This window comes from Chaetura pelagica, unplaced genomic scaffold (genome assembly GCF_000747805.2).
Source record: "Chaetura pelagica isolate M959 unplaced genomic scaffold, ChaPel_1.0 scaffold105, whole genome shotgun sequence".
Lineage (NCBI taxonomy): Eukaryota > Metazoa > Chordata > Aves > Apodiformes > Apodidae > Chaetura > Chaetura pelagica.
The window spans coordinates 262,328-275,897 of NW_009953393.1; the positions used below are offsets into that span (position 1 = coordinate 262,328).

Below are 13,570 nucleotides of genomic sequence, written 5' to 3' on the forward strand. Positions count from 1 at the left end.
GCAACATGGGGATAGTTTTGCTGGTCCAATTCAAGCAGCATGTACACATTTCTATAAAAATCACCTGAATTCAAAATATGACAAATCCTAAACTGGAGTTCCTAAAATTAGGTAATGGATTTGGCCCTGCTCAGACCATGATGGGGTCTACAGGTTTTTAAATGTTTATTTAAATGATCCTTAAAAACACCTTTTGTTCTCCATCTGCTAGAAGGTATCAGTAAGAATCTATTTGTTTCATCATAAGTTTCCGGCTGTACTCATAGGCAAGGAACAGTGCCCCGTTGGCCAGGAAAGCACGGATCATGGTTGGCTTTAGTCCAGAATACAAGGCAAGTACACCTGGAAGTGAAATCAGAACCAGTCAGCAGTTTATTGAAATGCTTATCTGCATCAACCACTGTGCTTTCTACCTTCAGACGATACTGAATTAATGCTTCTGCTTGGAGGGACCTGCACACACAGGGAGCTGAACTCACTGGTGCAGCTGCTAACCACACTGCTACTTACTGGGTATTGATACAGAGGGAGTACTTAGACCTGTAACAAATCTAGCCACTTCAGTGCTTATGTTAGAAGGTTATCTCAGGTTTGACAGAATCTTCAGAAGGCCACCTTGGCCACCTGAGGATACAGTTCACAGCAGCTCTATCCAAGCTGGAAAAGGGACAGAAGTAATATCAGGACTATGTTGCAGCTGTACCCCAAGACAGACTCCTGATCTGATGAGCATCTTCCCTAGTACCAAGGTAAGGATTAATTTCTACTGACATGTACATTCTTACACCATCTTCTGCAATGCCCAATGTAGGCATTTTCCAGAGATGAGACACTGAGGTAGGTGCTCCAAGTTGCCAGGTTAGATAGAATTATGAAACAGCCCTCCATCAACCCTGTATTAACTACAAGAGATGAAGAAAAATTCTGTACTGAACTTAACCAGTTCCTTCAATTTTCAGGTATAGATCTGGTGCAGGTTAATGGACCTTATTCCTTTATCTGCTTTTAATATATACTGAGCTTTTGTTAGCTTTAAGGGAACTGTCTCCTGAACCAAGAAGCATGGCAGATGCAGCAGTAGGTCTCAATTTCTAGATTTCAAGCTTTCCAGGCAGTATTTCTGTTTGTTAGAAACAGTTATTGTCTGTCTCTAACATGTTACCACTGGACTAGATTTCTTAATCAATTTTTGACATTGAGGGGTATAGATTTCTGCAGCTCTATAGATTATTTTGATATGCTGCATACTCACCTTCAGTTCTCACAACAGTTGCAAACGTTCCCATAAAGCCTGTCTGTTTTCCAGCCATTGAAAGAACTTGAATTCTAGATTTGACACAGTCCACAGGATACACAGCAATCCACAAACAGCTGCCTCCAAAGCCTCCACTTAGTAGCAAGGGAATGGGACCTAAAGTTAAGAAAGAAGCTTTTATACACACCACAAAATATTCAGCAACAGAAATAGCATATTTCATCTACAGAAGTCAAAGATAAAACAGAGGAACATGCTTATGACAAAAGGGCAGGTTTTGCTTCCCCACAAAACTTTAAGTTAATTTTAAGCCACTGACAAGTTGCAAGTCTAACCAAAGGCTCAAAGGTTAGAAGGAGTGCCTCTTAGTTTACTGGTCATGCTAAAAAAGCGTAACTTGAAATTCTGTTTCAAATGTCTTAACTAAATTAACTCCACTCCTTGTACACTTGTAATCACTTCCCAGTGATAATCATGAAATGGTTTAGAGTAGCATCACATTGTGTCACTAATCATCTGTACAGAAATTCTTGGTGCAGTGAAGTTGCTTTGTGATCATTTTTCATGATGCAACCACATTTTTTGTTTCAGATCAGATGTTTATAAGCATTTTGCAACAATAGAGAGCAGAATGCATGTAGCTGAAATCTCGACTCCCAGCAACGCAAAGTATTACAGTTCAGTCTTTCAACAGAAGACAAGCAACTGTTATTCTGGCATCTTCTCATTTTTTCCTGTCTAATTTTCAACCTCCACATTGTCTTAATATTACTGTAATGACATCTAACATTCAGCATGCATTTCAGCTTGAACACACTGTTCAAGAGAATACAGATAAAAAAACTTCAAAATCACACTAAATGCCTGCTGAAATGAAATACTTCAGAGTTATGTTATGCTGTGGGGTCAGATATTTCAGTAGTTTTGTAGTATTACTGTTAGCTCACTGTATTTATTATAATAATCCTGCTCCATTGGAAAGTGGTCACTTCACTCATTACTATACATACACAAAAGGCAGGTTTCCATATTTTCTATATGCAGTTTCCTTTGTTGAACATGTGTTTTACAACTGCTGTGCGTCATTAGCTTATCTTCAGGGAAGATGTGCCCCCCACCCCCTTATATCCCCCATGACAGCATGCCCAAATCCACCTGCAAAAAGGGGCACTGTACCTAATTCTTCTTTTGATCTCCCAGAGGCAAAGAACGTCCGGCTCAGTTCATACCCTCCAAAGAAGAAGAAATAGCCTGGGACTTCTCTCAGCAAAGTGCTTGATAGGCCACGGTAAAATCCAAGGGGACCATCCTTTTGAATAACACCCTTCACTACTGACCAAACTGTACTGGTGGAGAGGTTGATCCAGTTAGTGATGCTTCATAGCCAGGTAATGAGAAGGTTACAGAACAATAGGCAACTGCAGCCACAATTACGGGTTAGACCCATTGTATAAACAATAGAATTCAGGGAAGACTTAGAACAAGATCCTGCCAGGAGCCCTTCACTGGCATCCAGCTTTACTAGTACCTTAAAAATCTCCAGGCTGCAACCCTCCTAGCCACAACTCTTCTCTGGTGCACTACAAATGTGGCATCATGCCAATACATAATTAAAAGCAATAAATACATAGAAAAGGGTTTGGGAGATACTGTGGAGGCTGTATACTTACTTGTGCCCCTGGATTATCTTTCCTGACAACTGCATTTCATGCATGGCCTGCAGTCGGCACTTCACCAGCTCTGTTGGGCAGAGGACCAGGGTGGCAAAGGCGGAGGCGAAGGAGCCTGCAGCAGCATTCTGCAGATCACTGAAAGAGAGAAACTGCAGAGGGTATTTGGGCACCGACCTTCAGTGCAGTGGAGCCACTGCACCAGCAATCAGCTTCCTGCACCTGGACTCTAAAGATCACTGAAAGAAACTGACACACCGCCTTGGCGGAAAGAGCCTCTAGGGAAAAGGGCAGTTATTTGAATTAGGGAGATGGAAAACCTAGCTCATCCTGTCTTCATATGCAACTCAAATACATCCTTCTGACACCTAAGAAGACACACTGCAACCTCTATTTTTTTTTTGCTATACCTTAGTGATTTCAGCAAAATAAACACTATAAAATCTTCCTCTTCTTGGCTTTTATAAAAGTTTTAATAGACTTGCTTTACTGGGCAACTTTTGGGTACTGTTAACTACTCAAAGAGAAGAGGAACAATCACCTCATATAGATGTCAGTGTTCTCAAATTCACTTTCCCAGTATTAATACAAGTTTCCAATGGAAGATGCTAGAAATCTGAAACCCAAGGCACAATGGACTACTATAATCTTTCTATGGACGTGCTGCCGTAAGTGTAACCGTAAGGATCTGAAATTGCACAGACAAACGTGAACGGTGTCACTCAGCAGGGCAGCACTGTGATCTGCACTGACTCACTGTATTCCAGAACTGGGACATACTTTGGAGTGGCATTACACATATTGCAAAGTCTGGGCTGCTCAACTGCCAGGACTCAAAAGTTATTCCAGGATTGTACGGCTTTATGACTCCTACAGACACTGGTGTGTTGGGCAGGCGCTGCGCAATAGCACAGGATGAGCAAGGGGAGCTTCTCTCTCTTTCAGAGCCTGGGGAGTCAGCACAGCAGAGACTGCTGCACAGAATCTTCTTCCATGCAAGGGATGTTAGCCCAGTGCCCAGCAGTTTTATGCACCTACAGTATCAGAGCCCAAAGCTACAACTTTTCAGCTTACAGAAGCATCACAAACTTAAGTTGGGACATGAATCAAAGCTTGTGACATTCAGATATGGCAATGACAAGAACTGTCAAGGTGGAAGAAATCAGTAACTGCCTGCAGAGCAGCAACTAAATAATACACAGTAAATAAGAAATGGCAACACTGATTGCACAACCCTCTTACAGTGCACACAAAGCTTGGTGTAACAGGGAGCTGAGAGACAACCCACGAAAGCTCAAAACAGAGCAAGGCAGAGTGAAAAATATAGTATGTGTTGTCCTGCACTCATTAAGCTATGAGCTAGGGCAAGGCAATAAGGTTACACATTGAAGGACTAGTATAAGGAAACATTAAAAAGGTGCCTTACAACTGCACATTAAATAGTGCACAGGATTCTCCCTCCTTCAGGAGAGAAAAAACAGATGGTATCAGACTTGAAAAGAATTCTGACAAATGTATATAAAGGACTAGATGTAGCCATAATTCAGATATTTTCTACTCTTGCCTGTTGATATTTAATTCTACACACAAAAATTCAACCAGACCTGCTGTTTAGGCTTTGATCTTTAATACAGTTAATGTCATTGCAGAAGTGAGAAGCTTGAATCCTATTCAAGTTTCCTCTCTACTCAAAATGCTTAAAATTCACTATTTTTTCTGGATGAAAGTTTTGATCATATGTCACAGAAGGAAGAATCTTCTACTTCCACACTGCTGCTTCCTTATAAGAGGCATTTATCTCATTTTTTCAAGTAAAATAACCTGCCGAAGATGACTAGTCACGTACTGAGAAAGTCAAACCGAGGTGAGCCAGGATAATAGCTCTCTCAGTTTAGACTTTGGCACAAAATCAGTTTGGTTGGACTAAATGAGCATTTAAAGACAAATGGAATTTAGCACTTCTTTTTCCATTTGGTTCTGTAGGTTTAGACTTCATCATGGAACAAAATTAATTTAGTTGAACTAAATGGATGTTAAAATAGAAATGGAATTCAGTATTTCTCTCTCAAATTGTTTTCTTTTTAGACTCATACATTGGTAGCATATATTCCTTTAACTAGAAAAATTGTCATTTTGTAACAGTCCTTCTAAATGTTTTGATCCAGGAGTATCCCTAAACACAGGCATGCTATGCAAGCTTATTTCCAAGCCACTTAAAGGTATGACTGAAAAGATAACTTAAAGCAAAACCAAACTACTATAGCTGTTTTTGAGAAATGACAACCACTACAAAATCATGAAAAAGTGACAGACAATTGTTTAGATACGGGTAAAAAAAATTATTAGATTCACCTCAGTTTGTGACTTCATTTGTCTTCTTCAGGCTAAGGCAGCATGAGTTTTTAAACAGCAGAGGCATGTCTAGGATAGCCACTCCGTGAGGGTTTCTTCCCTTCCCTACAGCACACTACAAAGACTTCCCAACTCTTCCACACTGAGAATGGCTTGAGACATCCTGGACAGAGCACATGTATTCAGAGCACCACTGCAGACCATCTCATTACAACTCTCTCATACATTCACTTCACAAGACACCTCCACAATGGTCCAGATGAAGAGACCAAGGAAGCAGTACCAAGGGGGAAACCTTTCAAGTAAAATTCAATGCTTTAGTGTTTTGTCCTAGTACAGCCACACAGTCACACTATTTACTCTTCAATATGAATTACAGCCATCCAGGATCTTAAAAGTATCAGTACCTGACCAAGGAAAGAAGAGTCAGATGTCAGAGACACTTATTGCTGTGTATTCAAACTGCATTCCCATTCTCTATCCTACTTTGATGATGTGCACTAGTACACCTGTGTATACTGCTTTAATGTTTCCTGCACTACCTTCCCTACCTACACCCTAAACATGCTGTCTCAGTCACGTGAAGAGATGACACCAGGACCTCTACAAGTCTTGTGATCCTCCTGGGAGGTAGGCCACAAAGAAAGTTAAGAAGCAGAGCGTGCTGTTGGCAGGGCTACCTCTTACATTTTAGTGGGGAGGAAAAGAAAAGGGGTTGGTAAGCTGAGCAAGCAGAAAATCCCTGGTCTAAGAAAGCAATAAAAAGGGTGGGAAAATAAATATCTATCTATCTCATCTGAGAGGTCTCAATTTCCAGAAAAGAGTGGAAGAGAATGCAAGCAGAGAGCAATTAATATAATTTGTTTCTTCATATTCCCTCATAGCAGACCTCAGTCTTTTGATAAAGCATATCTTAACATCTGATAGGAGAACACCTCATGTAATCTCACTTTTAGATACTTGTCTTGCACTTAGGTAGCTACCCATGCCACATCAGAGATCACAAATGCAGAATCACAGCCTCCCCAGCTTCTTCCATTTGGAGACAGACATGACAGAGGCAGAACTAAGCTATTAATAAAAAGCTGAATGTTGTTAAGCTTGTGTTACTCTTTGAAAGAAACAGAATTTGGATAGTATGAGAAGTCTTTTAGACAGTGTGGAGCAACACAGGGATGGAGAAGGCACAGGTGCTCTCAGAGCTGCACAGAAGACATACCTTGAGAAAAGCATAGCAATAAGGCACAGAGACTGTTGGACCACTGTCAGCTCTAGAGTGATGCACCTGGAGAAAAGCCATCCTAGCTAGAAAAAGATTACACCTGTTATGCCAGTGCATAAATCCATGACTTGTCCACACCCTGAATAGTCTGCACTGCTTGGGTCTCATGAGCTGAAACGCAGATGCATTAGAACGATAAGAGTTACAGAGAAAGGCGAAGACAGTTGAAGGAACAGCTCCTGAGTGCTCACTGACTAGGAAGGCTGTGATCTTTCTACCTAGGAGAAGACTCAGGTGGTGAAAAGGGACACAGTAATGGCCAGAGGACTACAACATCCCAAGTAGCATGGCTAAAGCTAGAAGGCCTCTTCCAGTTACAGGATTAACAATTATCAGCTGCACAACTCCCTGCCAAAGTGTATTGCAGATGAAAGGAACCTGTAAGAATTTTGAGGGATGACTGGACAAGTGCTGTAGAAGAGATCAGAAATCAATGACTATCACACTGGGCTCAAGAAATCCTCTGAACTAAAAACACTCTGAGTCCTCTTCCAGGCTGCAAGTGTTAAATACTTTCTCTTTGTTCTCATTAAGGAATGACCAGTCTTTGCCAGTAATGTAGACAACACACTGTGCAGAATTAGACCCTCAACCAAATTACCCTAAAATTCAAGCTTTTGAAACTTAAATATATACATTTAAAAAGCAAGACAGCATTAGAAAAGTGTCCTTTTCCCTTAGTATGTTTCCCTGTAAAAGAAACCATTACCTCCCCTGCAAAATCAGAACAACCTAGAGATCAAGGGAGTACCAACTTTCAGGAGCTACAATGCTCATTCCCTTTGGTAAGATGTTCCAGGTCTTGAATATCCAGTTAAGTTGTGATTATCTACACCAGCTAGCTGCAGTGACAAACAGATGACTCTGTTTAGCTAGACACCATATCTGAGCACAAAAGTCTACATTCCAAAACGTATTATACTGCATATTGACAGAATGAGGCCTGGGACATCAGTTGCATGCTGACAATACAGTATTCACAAGTAGCAGTTGCACGACTTTCTATTTTAAAAAATGAAAGACATTTCTATTACTAACCTGAGCTTTGTTTTCCTGTCTACTCCAACAATTTTTCTCACGATTTGTTGGCAAAACCCATAGCACATGAACAGAACGGAGTTCTCGGCGATGTTGGCTACAAGTGCTGGTGTGGTTCCTTTGTAGAAGCCTCGAAACCCCACTTGCTTATAGGTTTTCACAAAACAGTCAATGAGTCCTTTGTACATATCTGGGAACGTCTGCATCTTCACCTTCGCAGTGTCAAAGGGCTGACCAGTCACCACACATGCTGTCCCACCTAAGCAAGCAGGAGAAGGTAAGAGGGGGCTGAAGGTTATGACAACTGAAATACTTATACACAAACAGCACTACGCTACTAGGAAAGTCACACAGAAAGCAAAGATGAAAGAAGTCTCTGCAAGGAAAGATTTTAGCACAATGTCATCAACTGGTAGTGGTGAAGAAAAACCTCATGCATAAGAACAGCAACAGCTTGATTTTCATGACATTTCTTTACCTTACTACATGGAAGCATTTAAATGAATCTGTTCACTTGCATAAATCGGTACTGGATTAGAGGTATTTTTCTGCAATCAAGTCACTCGTTTTAATGAGTTAAGCAACATTTTTTTCTTTCTCATCAATGCAGTGGTTCAGAAACCATCTGATTTCACATTCCAACATCAAAAATCCAAGAGGTTTGTAATCAAGTGAGACAAAGATTCCCCTAGGACAAGCAGAACACTGCTGAGAGTGCTAAAACTGATGATGCATTATAAATTGATATAACAAAAGACTCAAGCTCATTAGTTCAAAAGTCTAGATGATTCTTATTTACATCTAATCCCACATACTGGAAGAAAGTGTCCAGGATAAGCTGAAAAAGGACAAAAGGGCAAAGTTTCTCAACATGTTATCTTTTCCAAACTGAACTGCAAGGTCAATACCCTGAAAACTTGTGAGATGTTTTCATCACTGTCATCAATAGCCACTTTGTCCACAGGGCAGTGTTCTACCATGAGACCCCACTCAATTCAGCAGTCTGCAGAAGGGGCCAATGTTACTTTTTATTTTCAGGAAGAAATATTAGTGTACACTGAGAGCAATCTATTAGCAGCCAATACCCAAAAGGAAGCATTTGATAGGCTTAGCTTACATTAACTTAATGTTTTTATTTTTTTTTACCAGAAAGAAGAACCACTCTAAACCAGAAACTGACTTTTAACCAAAGCACAGTTGACATGCATATATCTTAAAGAGGGCAAGTTCACAACATGCTATTCAGCTATGAAACTAATTATCTGTCAATGTAGACAATGTAAAGAAACTGAAATAGAAACAAATGTGTAAATCCGATTAAGATTAGTTATTTTTCTTCTAAGTGGAAAGTAGAAGAGCAATCAAGTGTTTGTTTAACCATGGTAATTTTAAAATTTATTTTACTGTTCGCAAGCACATGGGTTACATTGTTGTTGCTCCTCTTCAGAGGTATTGAGGTCTTCAGGAGGAATTCAACATCCTAGCTCCCACAAAATCTCATTCTCAACCAGATGGATCATTAAAAGCTTCTGAGAAAATCATGCAAGGGAGCTTGAAGAGCTTCTTGCTTTGGGAGGAAAAAAACAGGGAGACAAGTAGCCGGCTCAGACCAGTAACATCCATGTGAGCCTCAGGTGAAAAGCAGAGCTGGAAAGGCTCAGCCAATGCTGCCTGAAGGCAAGTCAGGTAGATATTAATCTGTAGGACAAGTGCTAAGTTCCTGTGTAAAGGCAGACCTGAAGCATCCAGATGTAGTAAAATAATGGCTGTTGGAAGAAGCCCAAGGAAACCAGGAAAGGCCTTGGGAACACCAAGCTGAAAAACTGAGATTTGATTGTGAATGGCTGTTCAAAAAAATGAAAGGGCTCCCCTCACACTGTCATTGAAGATGGCACAAGAAGCCCCATAAACTACAGCAATAACCTTTGTAAGCCTTGAGGTAAAGATGAGGAGTCCCAGTTAATATCTAAAGTATTAATGAAAAAACTTCTTCCAGCCAGCAGAGTCAGAAAAAACAACAATCCAACAACAAAAAAGGACCACAAAGACAAAAAAGTCAACCCTGCTTGAACATTGAGACAAATATGGTCCTAATAATAACATGGTAACAGCGGAGAAAGAGTCCTATTTAATGAAGGAAGTGATTAGAGGTAGCTCAGATCCTAGGCAAAGGACTATGACCCACAGGCAGCTAAATTACTTATTTATTCTTGTACAGAATTTATGTGCTCTGATGTCATTACTTATCAGCCATTTGAGACTGTATCTGGAGAGGAAGGTAAAACCACGTTACACATTTCTTGGAGAAACTAGCTGTTTGCCTAGTTAAATGCACTTTCTAAAGGGTGCAGAAACACATTAACACAGAAACAAGCACTTCCACTGAACACAGGCCATACAAAACAAGTATGTGAAAAAAACATGGAAAATAAATACTAGAGGAACAGTAAAACTACACAACAGAAGTAGCAAAGGAAAATAACAATTATCCAGAATTACTGACTTCATGTTGAAAAAGGTCTGAATTCCTTCATCTTGTCTGAAGGAAGAACTATACCAGAGAAGAAACCAGCATAACTAGTTCTAAGACCCTCTAGGCAATACTGACAAAAACCAGGCAAAGCTGGAGTGCATGCTCTGTTAGCCTGAAACATGAAACAGTTACCGTGGGCATGAAACAGTATCACCAAGCAACCCATTTCTAAGCTGATGCCGGTTTCCAACTCTTGTAGTAGCCAAGATGAGACACACCAGGCTTCAAGTCAGAAAGACAACTTCCTAAGCCAGGGTGCTCTGCAGCCCTGGATGTTAACAGCAGCATTCCTGAGCTGAAGTACTGGGAACAAAAGCAATCATGGCTCCCATTTAAGCACCTGGGAATACCCACAAAACTGGCAAGAGCTGCAGAGACACTAAATTGCTACTTACTTGGATAGAGAGCAAATGTCGTAGATACTCAGCACACAAAACCAAGGAGAATGAACTGACTAACAGAAACATTTTTTTTCTAAAGCAGTGAAGGAATAATAGGAGAAGCACTTGTTTTCCTTTGCAGGAAAAGTGTTGTCTGGCCAATAAGATATTTTACAAAGGCTAACAAAGGAGGTAGTCACTGGGCATAATGCGGTTGCAGGCAAAATTCTTTACAAGGGTGCTACATTGGACTCCTGTTATCTGTCACTCCTTGCTTCCTCACTGCACTAAAGTTAACTCCACTCTGACAAATGACCTCAAATAACTACCCTTAAATGCACTTAACACCATTAATACTGTTATATTCACAGCATTAACACAGTCATAAAGGGAATGACTTAACAGCTATTGTGTGGGAAAGAAAAAACATGAAATTGCTTTAATTGGTTACAACAGTACATTAGACAAATCTTTCTTTCCACCTTTTCTCTATGAACATTCTCAGCTTAGAAATGTCAAAAAGCTCTCCTTTCCCTGATGGAGTTAAAAATCAGTTCATCCCTCAGCCACAGACATTACCAACACGTCAATGTCAGTGAGACAATGCAACTATTATCACATTTGTGCCTGTCACAACTGGTCCAGCAAAATTTTATAGCCCAGACTAGACTGAAGTGGAAGTTAGTTAAGTGAATTAACTATCTCAGTCCTATTACTGAACTTTCCAGCTTTTAAATACTCACACCAGGATGTTGTCTGAGCCAATAACAGCCTCTTGCCTGTTCCAATTAGAGGTGCCCATGACAAAAGAACCACCTCAATCACTCACACACTGCATTTATTCCATAACTCTTCTTGTGACTGATTCTTAATTAACTCATGCAAGCGTGAGAACCAACACTGAAACTTAAACCCTGCTTCTGGAAAATTGTAAGTCTGAAATAAGGGTTATGCCTTCACTGTGAGGCAGGTGTTCCAACACTGGCTGAGGTCAGCTGCTTCACAGCCATACCCTTTAAATACAAAAGGCAAGGCTTTTTATAGCAATGGGAAACTGCATTCACATTTGCCAAAGCTATTAAAACTGTCCCTCAGAAGTTCTGTGCAACTAAGTTCTCTCCAGCATTACCTGCAGCTCCTGCTGTGAGGTCAATAGCAGCCTGAACAGCAGAGTTGATCCTCATGCTTCACACTTGTTTACCAGTTATGTCAGAGTGAGGTCTCCCTTTTCCTGGCAAGTGTTAAGATACTTGTCTCCTAAAGGAAGAGAAAGATGAAGCATACACATTTTACAACAGTAACTCTAACATGAATGTTTTCACTTCCATTCTTCCAAGTATCTTGTTCTAAACCATTTAGAGACAGAAAATGTTTGTCCCCAGGACTGAGACCTAGCACACTTGTATTTTGACTGACTAGTTTTGCCCCATTAGGCAAGTCCTCTGGAGCATCACTGCCTAGCTTCAGATTATTTGGGCTTTCCAGTTTCTCTGCTTCCTGGATCTCTCAAATGAAAGCAAAGAGTACCCTCCAAGGAAGAGTGTTAAGCATTACCTTTCTAAAAATTACAGAACTTAGTCTCCATCAGGTGTCTAAGGCTAGCTGGCAAGAATATTTTCCCCTTCCCACCTATAACACAAACCAGAGATCTGCTCTCCTTATGGTGAGCAGCAGCTAAGAAAACTGTATTCATAACAATATATTAGGTATGTCTACATGGCTCTCAGAAGATACAAGTAAAAAAACAAAAGAACAAATATGAACATCTAGAATGGTGTTTGGATGTGATTTTCCCAGTAATAAGTCCCCCCCACACCAGCATAATTAAAATAAAAAATACACCTCATCCCTCAGGAAGGCAGCTGGAAAGCAGAAATACAAATGTGACACTTTCAAATAAAACATTCAAACTAATTCAGTTCTCAAGTTTGTGGCAAGGTACCTTCACTGGGCAAGCAACTGAAACAAATTGCTTATCTGGAGTAAAATCACTGAGCCAGAGAGCACCCACTGCTTCAGAACCACACTGCTGAACAAGACACCTGGCTGGCAGTGCTGTCAAAACAGTTCCAAGACTCTTAGAACAACACAAATACACATATGAATATAACTCTCATTGACTTTCAAGCCTGAATTCAACAACAAGTCAGTAAACAGAGTGTTTTTCACTCTAACGTGATGCTTCTTTTGAAGCCTGCTGCTTCCAAAATATACTTTGGGGTATTATGAATGGAAAACATTCATATGTAGGCTATATTGAAAGACTAATTAAAAACCCACACTGTATGAACCACATCCTTTGTACAACTTGTACATGACAAGCACAGCTTTAAGAAAGACGGTCTTTAACCAGATGTATTATTCCTGAAGCTTAAAGAAACTCCAATAAGCCAAATACTGTCACTCAGTAACTTCTCATCTGTTTCAGGTGTGTTGCATGAATCATAATGTAATGGGTTTAAAAAAAAATTTTTTAAAAAAATCAATACTCTTGTAATAAATGGCACTAATACAGGCTGTTTCCAAATTGTGGTTACTGATTTGAACCATTTCACTACTGACAGCACAGTATGCTAGGCGTTATTTCAAAACAGGCTCCAGGACCAAGCCACACTTCAGTATCCTGTGTAACTCATTAGCGTTCACACAGCACTCCACAGTTCTGCTTCTCATTTAGGGGGAGAACACGGGATCAGCCAGCCAGCCTCTGAATTAATTGCTGGAGAGCAACCATTGCCTGCATTCAGTAAAACGTACACTGCTTTCATCATGCTGAGCACTTAGCAATTTGTGCTGGCCCCCAAGGGAAGCACATGCACAATCGCCCAGATACCCACTGAAAGCTTGGCAGCACAGGGGTGCCTAGAAACACATGGAAGTTGTAAGAGCCAAGGAAATGTACCTTCCTAACCCATAAAAGCCCATTGCCACTTTCAGAAGATTTAAGACTTAGTCATAACCACACCAGTGTTATATACATGCATACCTTCCCTCCTGTTTTATTCCTATTTGTAGAAAAACTAGCAGATTAAGAACTGCTTGGAGACACAGCGAGGCAGC

At 40.4% G+C, this 13,570-nt stretch overlaps 1 protein-coding gene across 1 annotated transcript; it reads right to left on the reverse strand.

Annotated features, from left to right (window-relative positions):
• Positions 1-217: 217 nt before the first annotated feature.
• On the reverse strand, positions 218-11,751 carry SLC25A15 (solute carrier family 25 (mitochondrial carrier; ornithine transporter) member 15). The gene is made up of 6 exons (XM_009998322.1): positions 11,640-11,751; positions 7,598-7,856; positions 2,926-3,063; positions 2,432-2,601; positions 1,253-1,411; positions 218-342 (listed from the first exon to the last, which is right to left on the reverse strand). The coding sequence occupies exons 1-6, from the start codon at positions 11,692-11,694 to the stop codon at positions 218-220; spliced, it is 906 nt and encodes a 301-aa protein (XP_009996624.1). The 5' UTR covers positions 11,695-11,751.
• Between the last annotated feature and the right edge of the window lie 1,819 nt (positions 11,752-13,570).